Source organism: Pleurodeles waltl, chromosome 1_1, assembly GCF_031143425.1.
Source record: "Pleurodeles waltl isolate 20211129_DDA chromosome 1_1, aPleWal1.hap1.20221129, whole genome shotgun sequence".
NCBI lineage: Eukaryota > Metazoa > Chordata > Amphibia > Caudata > Salamandridae > Pleurodeles > Pleurodeles waltl.
In genome coordinates this window covers 857,753,212-857,768,047 of record NC_090436.1, presented here as the reverse complement: position 1 = coordinate 857,768,047, position 14,836 = coordinate 857,753,212, and the positions used below count along the sequence as shown (strand labels likewise).

The window sequence follows — 14,836 nt, the reverse complement described above, 5'->3', positions numbered from 1 at the left end:
GGGTGGGGACCCTTATGGCACAGCTGGATCTGTAATGCAGGGCACAGTGTGGCCGGGTGCAGAGCGAATCAGTACACCAGGAGCTGTGTGCAACAGTACCCTTGGAAGCAGGAGGTAGGTTGTGTTGAGGGTCGCTTGCAGGTCACCAGGGGCAGTCTGGTGGGAGGTCCTAGTGGTTTCTGAAGTCCCTTGACTGGGGTTTCCTCCGGGTCCTTTTTCATTCTGGAGTGCACTGTCCTTCTGGGTGTCCTGAGACCAGTACCTGGGGCTATTATAAGGAGTGGCCACTGGAGGGTGCAGTTCCACCAAACTTGGCAGACTGACAGGGTTTGTCCTTACAGTCTGTTGAATGGAGTTTGGTCCAGCTGTGGTGTCCGGTTCACTGGTCAGCACCTGGTCAGTGAAGTGGACCTCAATGGTCTTCTGGTCTTTGTTGCAGGAATGATGCCTTGACTCTGGAGGGAGATCTTCAGCAATTTTCAGAAGTGTGGAGGTCCTCTGGGGGTTTGTAGAGTCTGTACGATGTCTGAGCAACCCCTCAGCGGTGATTGTTGAGTCCTGGGTGCAGCAGGCTTGTTTTGGCGCTTTCTTCTGGGTGCAGCTGGACTTCAGTTTTTGAGTCTTGGGTCTTCTTTGTTGCTGGTCTTCTTTTGTCCTTGGAATCTGAATCTCTGGTCTAGGGGTGCCCACTAAATACTTAATGGGCATTTAGGGGAGTACCTAGTAGTGACCAATTAGTCATCTACCTTAGGGTGGCTACATCCATTATGTGACAACTTCCTGTGAGCAGAGGTCACTTCCCTATACCTGATTACTATTTTCCTTCCATGCAAGATGGAGGAAAAGGAAATGGAGGGGTAACCTCGAATGCAACATCTTAGGGGTGGTGCAAGCTGGGTCTGACTACCCCTCCTGTCCTTTGGGTGTTTTCCAGCCAGTGCTCCTTCCAACAGTGGGGATTTGCAACAGGGGCGGCCTTCTGCTGCTAGCAGCAGGCCTGGGAGTCGAGCTTTAAGGGCAATAACCCCTTTGAAGCTCGCTAGCAGGGCAGTGCACATTCCTTGGGGGAGGTGTGATGGCACCTCTACCCAGGAAGGCCTTTGTTCTGGGATCCTGAGAACAGGCTCTCTCACCCCAGTGTTCGAGAATCTTGTCTGGTGGTGGCAGGCTAATTGTGACAGGCTGACAACCATGCCAGGATAGTTTGCTTTTTCAGGGGGCACCTCTAACGTGATCCCTGGGTACCTTTTGGAATAAATCCAATGTTGGTACCAGATTGGATTCATCATTCTGTGTTGTTTGATACCAAACAACCCAGGGTTCATAGCCGCCATCATGTAGCTGTGAAACTTGTGCTGACCAGTGTCTAACACATGTATTAAAATGGCTACTCTGTTCACTTACTATGTCCCAGGTTTGTCAAGGACACGGTAGGGGCATATTGCTCAGGCATCAATACCCACACATATAGTATAGTGCACCCTTCCTTAGGGTTGGAAGGCCTGCCAGAGGGGTGACTTGCATGCGGTCTGTAGTGGACAGGACACACAGGCTGTGTGCCATGTTGAGTTTGCATTTTAGGATTGCACAAGGACACTCAGCCTGCAATGGCAGTGCTGGGTGTGTCTGGATGTATGGCCCTTGAGGGTGGCACAATCAGTGTTGCCAACCTCAGGGGCCTACCTTAGTACCCCAAACCCTGGGTACCTAAGTACCATTTACTAGGGGATTACAGTGGCAGCTAAAGGAGTTGCGAATTGTAACAATACCTTTGCAATTTTTAGAGAAAGAACACTAGCACTTGGAACCTGGTTACCAGGATCCCAATGTACTCCAGTCCAAGTTGCATCCAGAAACCAGGCAAAAAGTGTTGGGGGGGTGGGAGTACGGCAGCAGAGTGCCAGTTTACCACACCAGAGCCAGAATCTTTATGCGGAGACAGATTCAGGAGATGAAAGCCCCAGGATGGCATGTGTGGATCAAGGGGGGTGGCGGGGGGCAGGAATTTTCAAGATGTTTGACATTACTGCAGCTGGCAAGGAGCATTCTCAAAACACAGCTGCCATCTGAGGCCTCCTAGCCATGCCCCTCTCAGCTTCCTTCTTGATTGATCTGGCAACCTACATTTTGTAGATATCCAGGCCTATTGTCACAGACTTTACTTGGCAGGGGATTTTTATTTTTGTCTCCAAAATCTTATTGTAAGAAAATGACCACCATATGCCATATGACAGGCCAGACCCCCCCCCCCCCCCCCCACCACCCCCCAACACACGCAGGAAAAATCAATGTCTTTACAAAATACACTGTCTGGAGGAACCAGACAATACTACTCCTTTTGGATTGAAAATATATGCAAAACGTACTCATTATCAACAGTGTCTTAACAAAAACGCCCTGGCCCCCACTGCACCACACAAAAAGGATAAACATGGCGTAGAGGGAAGGATGGACTAGAGATATATTCAAACAGTCCTCAACAATGATCTAGCCATATTGTAACTGTCTTACGCCATCATCCACCCGGCTTCCGACTCTGACAACGCCCCACCAAGGAATGAGTTACTAAACTTCAAACTCAAAACCTCGAGCAGTGCCCCAGAGTCAAGCCCTTCATCACACCATATTTTCAAGTCTCTCCAAAAGAATCAGGCAGCAGCGGCATTCACGAACGTGCACTTTGATTGATCAGCTACCTGATTCTCGCCTGGTACTAAAGATATGCCTAATAGCCTAATACATTCCTCCCTTAGCCGATGTAGTCCACACATCTTTCCCTGTGTTTCTTTGCTGCAATTAGGAATAACGAGTATTTTGTGACTTCGGAATGTGGCATCTTCTTTCATATCACAGCCGTGTGAATGCATTTATCACTGGAACCAGTGCCCATGATTAAAATACCCTCCTTTGTGGTGATCCTTCCTGGGCCCCATATGAAAAGTCTGATCAATTTATGTACTGTCACTGAAATATGTCCCTCATCAGTCATCACCTCAGATTTAAAAAAGAAGTGTAGTAAATTGGCCAATCACTCATCCACATTTGGAACAGGGAAATTCAAGATGTGTAGGTTGGTGGAGTGGGCATTATTCTCTAACGAGCCAACTTTCAGCTCCAATTACAGACAGATTAAACAGCACGGTTCCACCACACTGCCATCTCCCTTTTGTCGTCTCAAAGCTCACACAACTCCATTTGAAAGCCCCTCATTCATGTTGACCCCACACCACTGCCAATACAACTTTCTCGGTTTGTCATCCATCCTGCAAAACGATGACTAAAGCTCCTTTATGGCAGGTAGTCATTTTATTTCTCAACAAGACAGGGCCCCTTAGGTCTTTCGGCACTAACACATGATTGGGCACGGCCTCCTGAGGAGGCAGCAGGTCTGGCCTTCTTCTTGCTAGTACACCGCAGCAGACGTCAAGCACACGCACTGCTTCTCAAAGAATCCAACTGCTCCTTGCGGCCCTACATGCCTATCTTCAGTGAGACATGCTTTCCCTGTGGGTCTTTGGGTGTTATGTTGGATCTCTAATGATCTGCAGGGTGAAGCAGCATCTCTGAAGTTTTTGAGGCTCCAGCAGGCATCACCCATCAACCTTTTTTGGTATGCCCCAGATCGCCCTCTCCTGATTCTTCACCACATGTAATGACATCCTTTTCAATGTTGTTACATATTCAGTGAGTTTTACAAGATTTAAACAACTTGGAACCCTTACATTTCCACAAATTCTTCATAGGCCTTCGTAGGCCCAATTCACGAGAGGGTAAGGATGTCATCCAAATTGTAGCAATGTGGGATCTTTTGCTCTTTGAGCTGTTTAAATGCCGGGAACTGACCACTTCGCAATCACATTTAGCCTGAATCCCCTAACGCAGTGGTTCCCAAACTTTTGATTTCTGTGGACCCCCACTTTAACATTAATGGAACTCAGGGACCCCCACTGAATCATCATTGGAATCCGGGGACCCCCGCCTGAGTCTTTACTGTTAGCTGGGGACCTAATTTGTCAACATTTGTTAATATTTTTGTATTTTCTAGGCTCTCACGAACCCCCTGAGAAGACTTCGCGGACCCCCAGGGGTCCCCGGACCACAGGTTGGGAACCTCTGCCCTAACGGCTACCAAATACCCTCACAAATTTGGCCCCAAAACTTTACCTGTGCCTGTAAAAATTAAAACATGCCCCGTTTTATGTCTTAGGTAATCCAGTGCTCGCAATGAACTTTTACTACAGAAACATGTATAAACGTTAAGGTGCACAGCGATTTAACCATTTGTGCCATGAAGCTAATCTCCTTAAACTCCTTATGATTTTGCAAAGCCTTAAACATCTCTGTGTTTGTTCCTGCATGAAATGAATACATTTCTGCCGGCTGGAAGAATAGGAACATCTCTCAGCCAGGAACAGACGGCTGATTCGTTCCCTCGTCAGACCTCTGTGGGTCACTGTATTGACATTAAAGCTTGCTCGCTCTCCCATATTCAGACTGGAAAGCTTCTGTCAGACACCTGTAGCTATCAGATAACTAGAACCCCAGACTGTTCTCCCCACAGTCAAAGAGCAGTGGCCCCGTTCAGGTTCTTTCTGACTCTAAGTGGCGTGGATGGACCATAATCTTTGCCCTGGCTCTGCTCAGGCCTACCCTATTGTGGGCTTGCACTGTGTACAGACTCGGGGGAAGTCTGCAGTTGGCAGTCATGCTACCTGTTAAGTGGAACAATCAGTAGGCGTCTAGGTCATGTATTTTTGCCTTCCACGTTTCTGCAATTCCTTCACATTCTCCTATTGTTTATGCTGATGGCAACCAAATCCTTTTCACCTCCCATGTGCATGTGGAGACCTTGCATGTCGACTTAGTGACTGCATCATCAGAAAACAGAATATACAAGAATAAGTAGAAACTGAATTCCCCTAAAAGTCAAGGTTTAGATGTTTGAATGTACTTTAATTAATGCACATAACATAGGATTAGTTTTAGTCCTTGCCCCTCTCTGTTGGTAGTAAAGAATGTGGGGATTATTGTTGAAGCTACAATGACATGTATGCTCAAGATTTCTGCATTGGTGAAATGGAATCTTCTATATGTCCTGCCTCAGGTGTCTACTCCTATATTTCACCTTGACCCATAATACACATCTCTACTAGTCTTTCTGCTCTTTCTTAGTAGGACTACAGTAACACGTACTGCGTGGATGTGCAAACACACATGGTGAGTTCACTGCAGTACTTAAAAATGTGCATGTGTTGAAATTTAGTTGTAAAGATAAAATTCCCCGTTTATTAAGGTACCTTGATTGGCTGTCTGATAAATAGTGAGTAAAATGAAAAGCCTTGTGCTTTTCACATCAGACCCTATGTCACTGAGCTCCTAACTTTACCTCAAGCAAGCTTATTTCTCACAATCCTGGATCCACTCAGCCCTACTTAGGACCTCATTTACAACAAACTCATGTATCGATCATGATGTGCCAGTTTGCTTGCACTGCCCCGGGCCCCCCTAACGACACCATAGTAGCACTGTATTTACAATATAGTGCCCTGTGGCGCTCATTAGCATAGCTGCGATGCAGTTGTGGCGCTTTGTTGGGCTATCATAAAAAATGTTGACACTAGTTTAGCAAATCTCAGGGAGGCCCATTTAAAACTTCCTAGCTTCACTTTAACGCCTGCCCTTGGTAGAATGACGCAGTGAAATCTCACTAGACAATTCTCTTTCTCTTTGGCTCTATAACTGGCAAGCCTTCTAGCACCAAGAGACTATTGATGGTGAATGTTGTCAGAGTCCAATACGTTGCTAATCCGAAGTGACCGCAACCCTCCCCAGTGGGCACCAAAGGGAAATAGGGAATGGAGAGAGAGGCAGAACACTACAGCTCCAGCATCTCTTCAGGTCTTGGCTAGTGCTGTGATGGTATCAGGAGCACTGCCTCGTGGCGGGTGGCGTTCAGGAGGTAAATGTGCACTGGATAGAAGCCTTCACTAAAACAAAGAGAATCATCACATAGGAAGGCCCTGTAATCAGTTGCGGGTCGCTGGAATTCCTGGGGGTGGAGTGGCGCATGGGGGGAGGGGAGGTATTAACATCTAAAAAAGATCAAGGCCCGTATTTATACTTTTTGACGCTAAACTGCGCTAACGCAGTTTAGCGTCAAAAAGTTTAGCGCCGGCTAACGCCATTCTGAAGCGCCATGCGGGCGCCGTATTTATTGAATGGCGTTAGCCGGCGCTAGCAGACCGGCGCTGCCTGGTGTGCGTGGAAAAAAAACACGTACACCAGGCAGCGCCGGCGTTGGGGAAAATGGCGTTAGGGCGTCTTAAAATGGGGCAAGTCAGGTTGAGGCAAAAAAATCGCCTCCACCCGATTTGCGCCATTTTTAACGACGCCCAGACGCCATTTACATGACTCCTGTCTTAGTAAAGACAGGAGTCATGCCCCCTTGCCCAATGGCCATGCCCAGGGGACTTATGTCCCCTGGGCATGGTCATTGGGCATTGTGGCATGTAGGGGGGCACAAATCAGGCCCCCCTATGCCAAAAAAAAAATATTTAAAAAAAAACAAAATTATACTTACCTGAACTTACCTGAATGTCCCTGGGATGGGTCCCTCCATCCTTGGGTGTCCTCCTGGGGTGGGCAAGGGTGGCAGGGGGGGTCCATGGGGGCATGGGAGGGCAGCTGTGGGCTCATTTTCAGCCCACAGGTCCCTTAACGCCTGCCCTGACCCAGGCGTTAAAAAGAGGCGCAAATGCAGGGTTTTTTGCCCCGCCCACTCCCGGGCGTGATTTTTGCCCGGGAGTATAAATACGACGCATTTGCGTCACAGTCATTTTTTTAGACGGGAACGCCTACCTTGCATCTCATTAACGCAAGGAAGGCGTTCACGCAAAAAAATGACGCTCATTCCTCATACTTTGGCGCTAGACGCGTCTAACGCCAAAGTATAAATATGGCGTTAGTTTTGCGCCGAATTTGCGTCGAAAAAAACGACGCAAATTCGGCGCAAACGGAGTGTAAATATGCCCCCAAATATATTTTTTTTAAACGTACCTCTGCTCCCGTGCCACACCACTCCTCTGCTCCTCTGCTGCACACAGGCACAGGTTCCCAGCCTGCCCTGAGGCCAATCCTGATGCTGCACAAAGCAGCATCAGGATTGGCTAGGAGGGCCCAGCCAGGGCGCTACCAGGTGGACTCGGAGCCTGTGCAGGCTCTCTCCAGCAGTGCATGTGTGTTTGGCCAGTCCGAGACGGCCGGCCAAACACACATACGCTCTGAGGGGAGTGCACAGTGCACCCCTCCTCTGCTTGTCACCCCAATGCCCCGCCATTTTCACAAGGAAGGGATAAAAAACACCGTTTATTATTCCTCCCTTGTGAAAGGATTTGCAGCGGTTGCTGCTGGCAAGGGGGTGACACTCCTCTTCCCCTATGGAGGAGCTGCCCCTGCCTGTAATATGAGGAAATGGCAGTAACAACATCATTTCCTTCTTCTTGGTGGATACTTTTACCGTTACTCCTGCCTATGATGCTGTGATGATTGTTGCACAAGACCAAGAGACATTCCCGACAGCCAGGTGAAAGCAGGGGATAGGACAGCCAGTGCCTGCAGAGGGAGGAAGTGGAGACAACACAGTGCAACAAAACCTTCCTTACTAAAGCAGAAGGAACACGGAACCGAGGGACCTACAAAGGGAAAACAAAACAAATGTGTAAGGTGGAAAGGCCAGGTGAGAAACTTAAGCAAAACTACCCAGGTAAGAAAATTAAGCAATAGCAGGAAAGAACAGCAAAGTACACAGGGGCCAGGCAGTCAGAAAATTAAGTATGTGCCTTCTTATGTAGATGGGCCAGTGCTGACCTGAAAGTAGGGAGCCAAAGAGACCGGAAACTCTTACTAAGGCACTGAAAGACTAGACCACTAACTTGTCAACCTCATTCTTGGATTCCTAGTCTTAGAATCTCTAGCCTATGTGTTTGTGTGTTGTAATCCCTGATTCTTCAGAAATACTTCAATACATATCTGATTACATTACTCCAACATTCGGAGCTATTCTTTTGTGGACTTCTTCTTACATACTGAGCAGATCCTTTACTTTTGAAACATGTTTGATGCCTTTTCAAGTAACCATGGTCTAGACTCACGGTTTCCACCAACAACTTATTGAAGTCAGTTTCATCTTCTCATTATGAAGCTCTGCAATACACACAGTTGTTGCAATACTATGAGTAGGGAACAAAAGAGGTGAGTCAACCTGGTTTGTCGTGGGGTGTATCCTGGGGGAATGGTGTGTTTTATGTCTTACTACTGGGGCCCTTTTAGTTTGGGAGGTCCTCACTGGATGCTGAGACAAATGCTGATGTTGAAAGTGGGTCTTGTCGCCATTCTGGTCTGTGATATTGTCAACAACTTTGTTTTTTAATAAATCGTAGGCTATTTGGCCAGTTAAGGCTTTAATATTCTCTTTACAAAAGGAAACGGCATCATTGAAGTGCCTGTCATTAACTTCATGCTGAAACGGAATTTGCAGCCACAAATGCCTGCTTAAAGTAAAGGACTGTCAGATCTGCAAAAAGGTCTGGTGGCTTCCTGAGTTGCCAAACGCCTTTTATCTTAGATAGATACTGCCCGCGGATTTTTGTCATTTGGAAAAAGCTCATGCAGACCTCTTCGTTTGTCACAAAAATATTTGAAATACTCAATGAAAGGGCAATCCTCAGTGCCAGAGTGCTAACAGTGCACAAAATCCCTCTTCAAGAGCCCAGTGTCTTATTGGTGCCTGATGGAGGCTGCAGAAGAAAAGGACATATGGCTAGCATATCTGCTTCTTGCTTTGAAGGCAACGAGAGAGTCCCCCGACAAAGGCGGGATCATTGCCATGTGCCTACTACATTTTAAGAACATATATCAGCTTCAGTGAGCAGGATCACTCTGTGCTTCACGATGGAACGAGCAACAAGTGACTGCTCAAACCACATAGTCAACAAACAATTCGTTTTTATTTTCATATGCAGTGGCAAGGTACGGTTTGCTGCTGAGTAAGTGAACCACCCTTGTTTTGCTCATGGAAGGTTCTCGAAAGAGCAGGAACTACTGAAGTGAAAAAAGAGGCAATCTCCAAGATTTGAAAAGTGAACCTTTGTTTTCGGGTCTCGTGACAGAGATATGTTCAGATGGGTAAATCCCGGCAGGTGTGAAACCTTCCTCGTGAAGAGAGGAGGCGCTGTGAGATTCCCCGCAGTGTCTGACACGTGGTAGGACCTACATGGTTCTACTCAAAGAGCACACAGTCATGATTGCAGGAATAGTGTTATGGACACAGTTGCATAGGGTGGCTTGGCGGTTCTTTTAATGTGTCAAAGCGTTAGGGGGGTTTATTTTAAGATAAATACCAACACAACACAAGGACCAATGGGCTCTCATTTGACTGCAATGGCTTCCGACATTGCTTGCACAGCAGGGAAATCAAGAACGCCTTGTAAAAACGTTAGCGAAAAGCCTAATTCACCCAGTATGTCTGAAAAGTGATCTCTGTATGTTTTAGGTAGTCCTAATAATGAATCTGAGACCACTGATCCTCCCATCATGGACCGCTTACCATGGTAGTAGACAGGTAGAGTGTTATGGGATGTGCTGTGCCATGATGCCTAAACCCAATAACTGCTTAGTAATGTCTAGAGATACAACATGTTATTAATAAAAGTGCACTGATAGCCCACAGTGCTTCCCCGTCCCTTTTACCTCTGGTTTAGTGCACTACACAGTATTATGTTCCCAATGTTCGGAGGAACTGTACAGAAAGCTGCAGATGAATAAAGCCTTTAATTAAGTGTTAACTCACTGAATGTGTCAAAGTGAAATGTGAGAGGTGACTAATAACAAATAAATGTACATTTTTCTTAGGTATTCCTTGGATTGGGGGGCGATATTACTCTCATAGTGCATAGCCACGAGCTGTCTTTGTGCAAATATGAGCTTCAAGTAATGACAGTTCTCGAAATATCAGGAAATTACTTGTCCCTTTTTTCCTGTGTGCTTCCTGCCTACATCTGTCTCACCAAGGCCGCGGTTTTCACAATTAAAGTAAAAATCCAGTGCAATGTCTTCTTTTCCTAGCAAGGTCCTTGGGTCGTCCTTATCTGTAATTGTGCCGTACAAACATGTCATGGTCAGTCCATATAAAAATAAAACACCCAGCCAAGCCAGTCATCTGCTTGTTGAGTCTGCAGTGATTTAGAGCCTCGGCGTTAATTCCATCAGCAGGCTTGGAAGAGGCCCCGCCCCCTGAACAGCAAACACAGTCAGGCCCAGCAAAGCCGTCTTACTGCTACATCTGGGCTGCAAGATAAAATATCAAAGCACAGCTATTCACAAGGAGTGTCTGGCAGCGGTGAGGATCAACAGAGAAGTGAACAGAAGACAAAACAGGTCTGATGGATAACGCCATCAATTTGTGCCTCAGTCCTGCCCTAGACACAGGAAACTTCTCATATGTATAGCTTGCCTCCCTCAAATATCATTTTAACAAAGACGACGTTCACTGGCCCTGTCATTAAGGTGGACTCTGTAGTGTCCTGCTGGACATGTTCTAGTGTTTATACCAGCCACTCGGCTGAATGCTGGTCTTACATGCACACCCCCACCCACCCAACACAGGCGTCACCAGTCAGGTGACCCTGCCAATAAAAAGGGCTGGGCGCACGCGCCCATAGCCAGTTTGCAGAACCCTACCACTGTGTCTGCGTCACATCTTTTAGTAGCATGAGGGCCTAGGGCCCCAACACTACAGACTCCTCCAACTGCAGAGCAGCAGCGCTATGTGCCCTAATGCAAGCAAGGAAAATGGGATCATATCTCCTTCTGAGCTGTGAAAGGCAGCCATGACTGGAGACCTGATGGTGTCTCAGACACCTAGCGCCCATTGCCACTGTGCCTGCTGTACTATTTGTAGCTGCGTCCTGGGCTCCCTGTGATTAACGGAATAACCTGGAGAACTTTTAGGTCGGATGTTAGCCACAACCTTTTGATTTTACTAAATATATATTTCTTCTAATATATATATATATATATATATATATATATATATATATTTTTATACACACACAGCAGTATATTTATCTATAGAGGCTTTCAGCCAGCCCTCTTCAACCACGTGTCTGTTACGTCATTCAAAAATGTCCTTCCACCCACAACAGCATACAAGAGGTCAACTCACTTTAGCCACTGAATAACTTCACTCTGAGGGACAGCATTTTGCCCTTTTTACGAGGAGCGGTTAATCAGGAACTATGGCAATATGTGCCTTTTGAGACATCAACCACATTTCACTAAGTTTGATGAGTGCCTTTCAGCTTCCCTAACCAAAACGTTTGCAAAAACTATGACAAAACAAATCAAAGGCTGACAAAGCCAAAAGGCTTCAGTGACTCGATCCAAAATGTGATCGACAATGTCTCTAGCCAGTGGCAGAAGTTTGCAGCACAAAAAATGCCAGTGGCTGAAAAAACGCTGCCTTGAAGAGCCTCTAACTAACTCAAGCACACAATAGGTTAACCATGAATATACAAAGTGCCATGCACGTCGAACCTAAAAAGGCCAACAGAAAATCAAACTGAAAGTCTTCCTCAGAACTAGTTTATTATCTAATCAGAGGGTCTTCCCTCAAAAAACCTTTGAACAACAACTTTGGTGAACCATTACACAAATATACAAAAACAATCGCCCAGTTTTGCTAAAGGTAATATTCACAGTGTAGACACCGTCCAGAGTGTTCTATTGAGTTCTGCACGCTTTGGTAATACAGTCCTAATAGTGTAATTCACAGAGGAATCTGCTTCAAAAAGTGTTGTTTTTTCACAATAGACATTTCCACTTTCTTGACCCAGCCATCAATGTTCTCATGCAATGCATATTAGGTCTCTGGTACTGCAATGGTTTGTCAATTACCTTGACAATCCTGGGTGTCCTCCTCATAATATGTCCTCTCCGGGCAGGATCCATGACACTCTCCATCGTAGAGGACAAAGGAACTGACAGCACATTTCTCACAATCATCGAAGTCGGGACCATTGCATTTCACACAATCTGAGTGGCAGGGCTGGCATCCTCCAGAGTTCTCATAATACCCGTCGGGGCAATAATTCAAGCACTTCTCCTCATGCAGCACAAACGTGGGGCTGCATACTGTGGGACAACACAAGGAACACTCAGCATTAAAGACACACTTTTCAACAGAAGTGTCGAAAACCCAGCTCAGTGGATATTCCATTATCTTCTGATACCACATTTTAAACTCTTTTTTAATAGATTTTACATTGTCTAAAACAGTGGTTCCCAACCTGTGGACCGAGGACCACTAGGGGTCCACGAAGCCTAGTCAGGGGGTTCAGCGACTGCTTAGAATAATTAACTTAATATTTACAGATTAATAAGAGGTATACAGTTTAAAAATAGCAAAATGTAAAACTGAAAATTTTAAAACGTTCTACAAATGTGAAGGAATTTAAAATTGGAGGCTCAAAATTAAGTTTGGTGTCTTCATTTTGATTCGCGGAAGCAGTCCAAGTGCATCAAGCAAAATGTACTATGGATGCCTAGTGGTGTCAATTGAATTTAGAAAAGCTCCAACCTTTCCATTAAAATTTAGATTTTTTTATATTGTATGCAAATTAAATAAATGATTAAATATTTTGTGTAATTGTCTGATAAATGCGTTATTCTGTATTTTTTGTGTATTGTTTTGTGGTTGATATCATAGAGACTGCTTGGACTGGGGTCTCCTGCTTCAATTTAAGACTCAGTGGGGGCCCCAGATTCCAAAACTGATTCATTGAGGGTCCCCGGGTTCCAGTAATGATTAAATTGGGATCCACAGTAGTCAAAATGTTAAGAACCACTGATGTAAACCAATGATCTACAACCTTTTCTAAATTAGCAGCTATTTAAGCTCAGTGAAAAACATTCAGATCTACTAGTACAAATTATAAATGATACCATATTAACCATTTCATAGAAGATCCCTTTAGGGACAAATGCATACTGATTAAGAGTAGTAACTTCATAAGTGCCTCAGGCAAGGTCACTCGCAACAATGTTAAAAAAAGCTTTGTTTTATTTAATTTTGAATGTTTTTATATACCATAGCAATGATAAATGCAATGCCCCCGGCACCTAGGAATGGATATCTGTAATAAGGCTCCCCAACGCAGCATGAGTTACAACTTAACAATCAACTTTAAATATGTTTTTTCTCCAAACATTAGCTTATCATTTAAGAAAATATATCTAGAATGCCTATCGTTGGTGATTGCTTGTGATGCAGAATTGAGGAAAGATAACTGTTCTTTTCCCATCACAGGTTGGATGCTTTAAGTAAAAGATAGCATGACAAATGTTGCTTGGGAAGTTTGAAAGGTGACTTGCACCTGTACATGAGCTTAAGCTATAATATTTACAAGCAGTGCGAGGCTTTTTGCTAGATCGTCATATACATCCTTTCCTTCTATAGGGGCTGTTCGCAAAGGTAAACTTACAGGTGGGTAAATCTACACGTGAACGTTTCCTCATACAGTTTTAAGTACCTTTCCTATGTCCCATTTACAAGTGTAGATGTACAAAAAAGTGGAGATTGACATGTCCCCATTATCTGAAACAGTGGATGGAGTGAGTAAAAACGGCACATACGACTGTGAAGTTACTACTAACAGTGACTTTACAGCCATGTTTGACATACGCGCATTTGGCACAAGCCTTTGAAATGAGGACGGAGATATCACCATGGTAAGTAATGGGAAGATTTAGAAAAGTTAACGTTTTTAAAACATATTTAAAATATTTGCATTAGTTAAATGTTATAGTATTTGTAAGTTGAATGTTAATTCATATATTTTTTTATATGTGTTTTCAGTGTAGAATGATTTGCAAAAAATACTCCGGCACTATTAACTAAATTTCAAATTGAACAATTAAACTAAGTATATTAACTTATTACTGTTTATATAGAGTGTATTAAAATATGTTTGGGGTGTTTAACGGTTCTGGAAATGTTACTCCTTGAGTAGTTATTCCTTTGGCAGGAAGAGACACAAATGCTAAACTTTGTGAAACAGCGGGTCTCCTCGATCTGATAAGGAGGTTTGTTGACACCCACTCACGAATGTGGCCTCCACACTGTGGTAAAAAGAAGTCCTTGAAGCGATGGAAGCTGTGGTTGGTGTTACAGATTTGTCTTTCTTAGAATGGTGAAAGTATGAGTTAGACACAAGCAGATCGGAACACGAGGCCTTAAGAATGTCTGCATATTTCTGCTATGAGACTACTAGCTCGCTCAGCTATTTTAACACTCATCTCCGGGGTGTGATTGCTTAGTGGGTTTGGGTATCTGTTGCAGAGATATAGCAGGCATCGGACTAGCATACACATATACACTCCCCTCTCTACTTCAGATTTCCCTGTGACTCACTCTCTCCATATGCACCCCTCTTCTCAATGTCTCCCTCGCATCTTTCTCTCAAACTCAACTCTTTTCCTCTGTAGCTCTCTCTTTCTACCAGTTACTCGCATATCTATGTTTCTCTCTGCCACACTAAGGGCCAGATGTAGCAAATCGGCAATTTGCGACTTGCAAATTGCGAGTCCCTGCGACTCGCAATTTGCAAGTCGCAAATTGCTATGCAGTACGGTGTCTCAGACACCGACTGCGACTCGCTATGGGGTCGCAATGACCCACCTCATGAATATTCATGAGGTGGGTCGCAAATTGCGGCCCCATAGCGAGTATAGGCACTCGCTAACATGGAGGCCTGCTGACGTCAGCAGACCTCCATGTTCG

At 45.0% G+C, this 14,836-nt stretch overlaps 1 protein-coding gene across 1 annotated transcript in view; it reads right to left on the bottom strand.

The window, feature by feature from the left end:
* Window positions 1-14,836, bottom strand: part of PCSK5 (proprotein convertase subtilisin/kexin type 5) — a 1,225,695-nt gene that overhangs the window by 52,301 nt on the left and 1,158,558 nt on the right. The window contains exon 31 of the mRNA XM_069229360.1: window positions 11,953-12,189. Coding sequence (XP_069085461.1) covers window positions 11,953-12,189 — 237 coding nt within the window. The remainder of the gene's footprint in view (window positions 1-11,952; window positions 12,190-14,836) is intronic.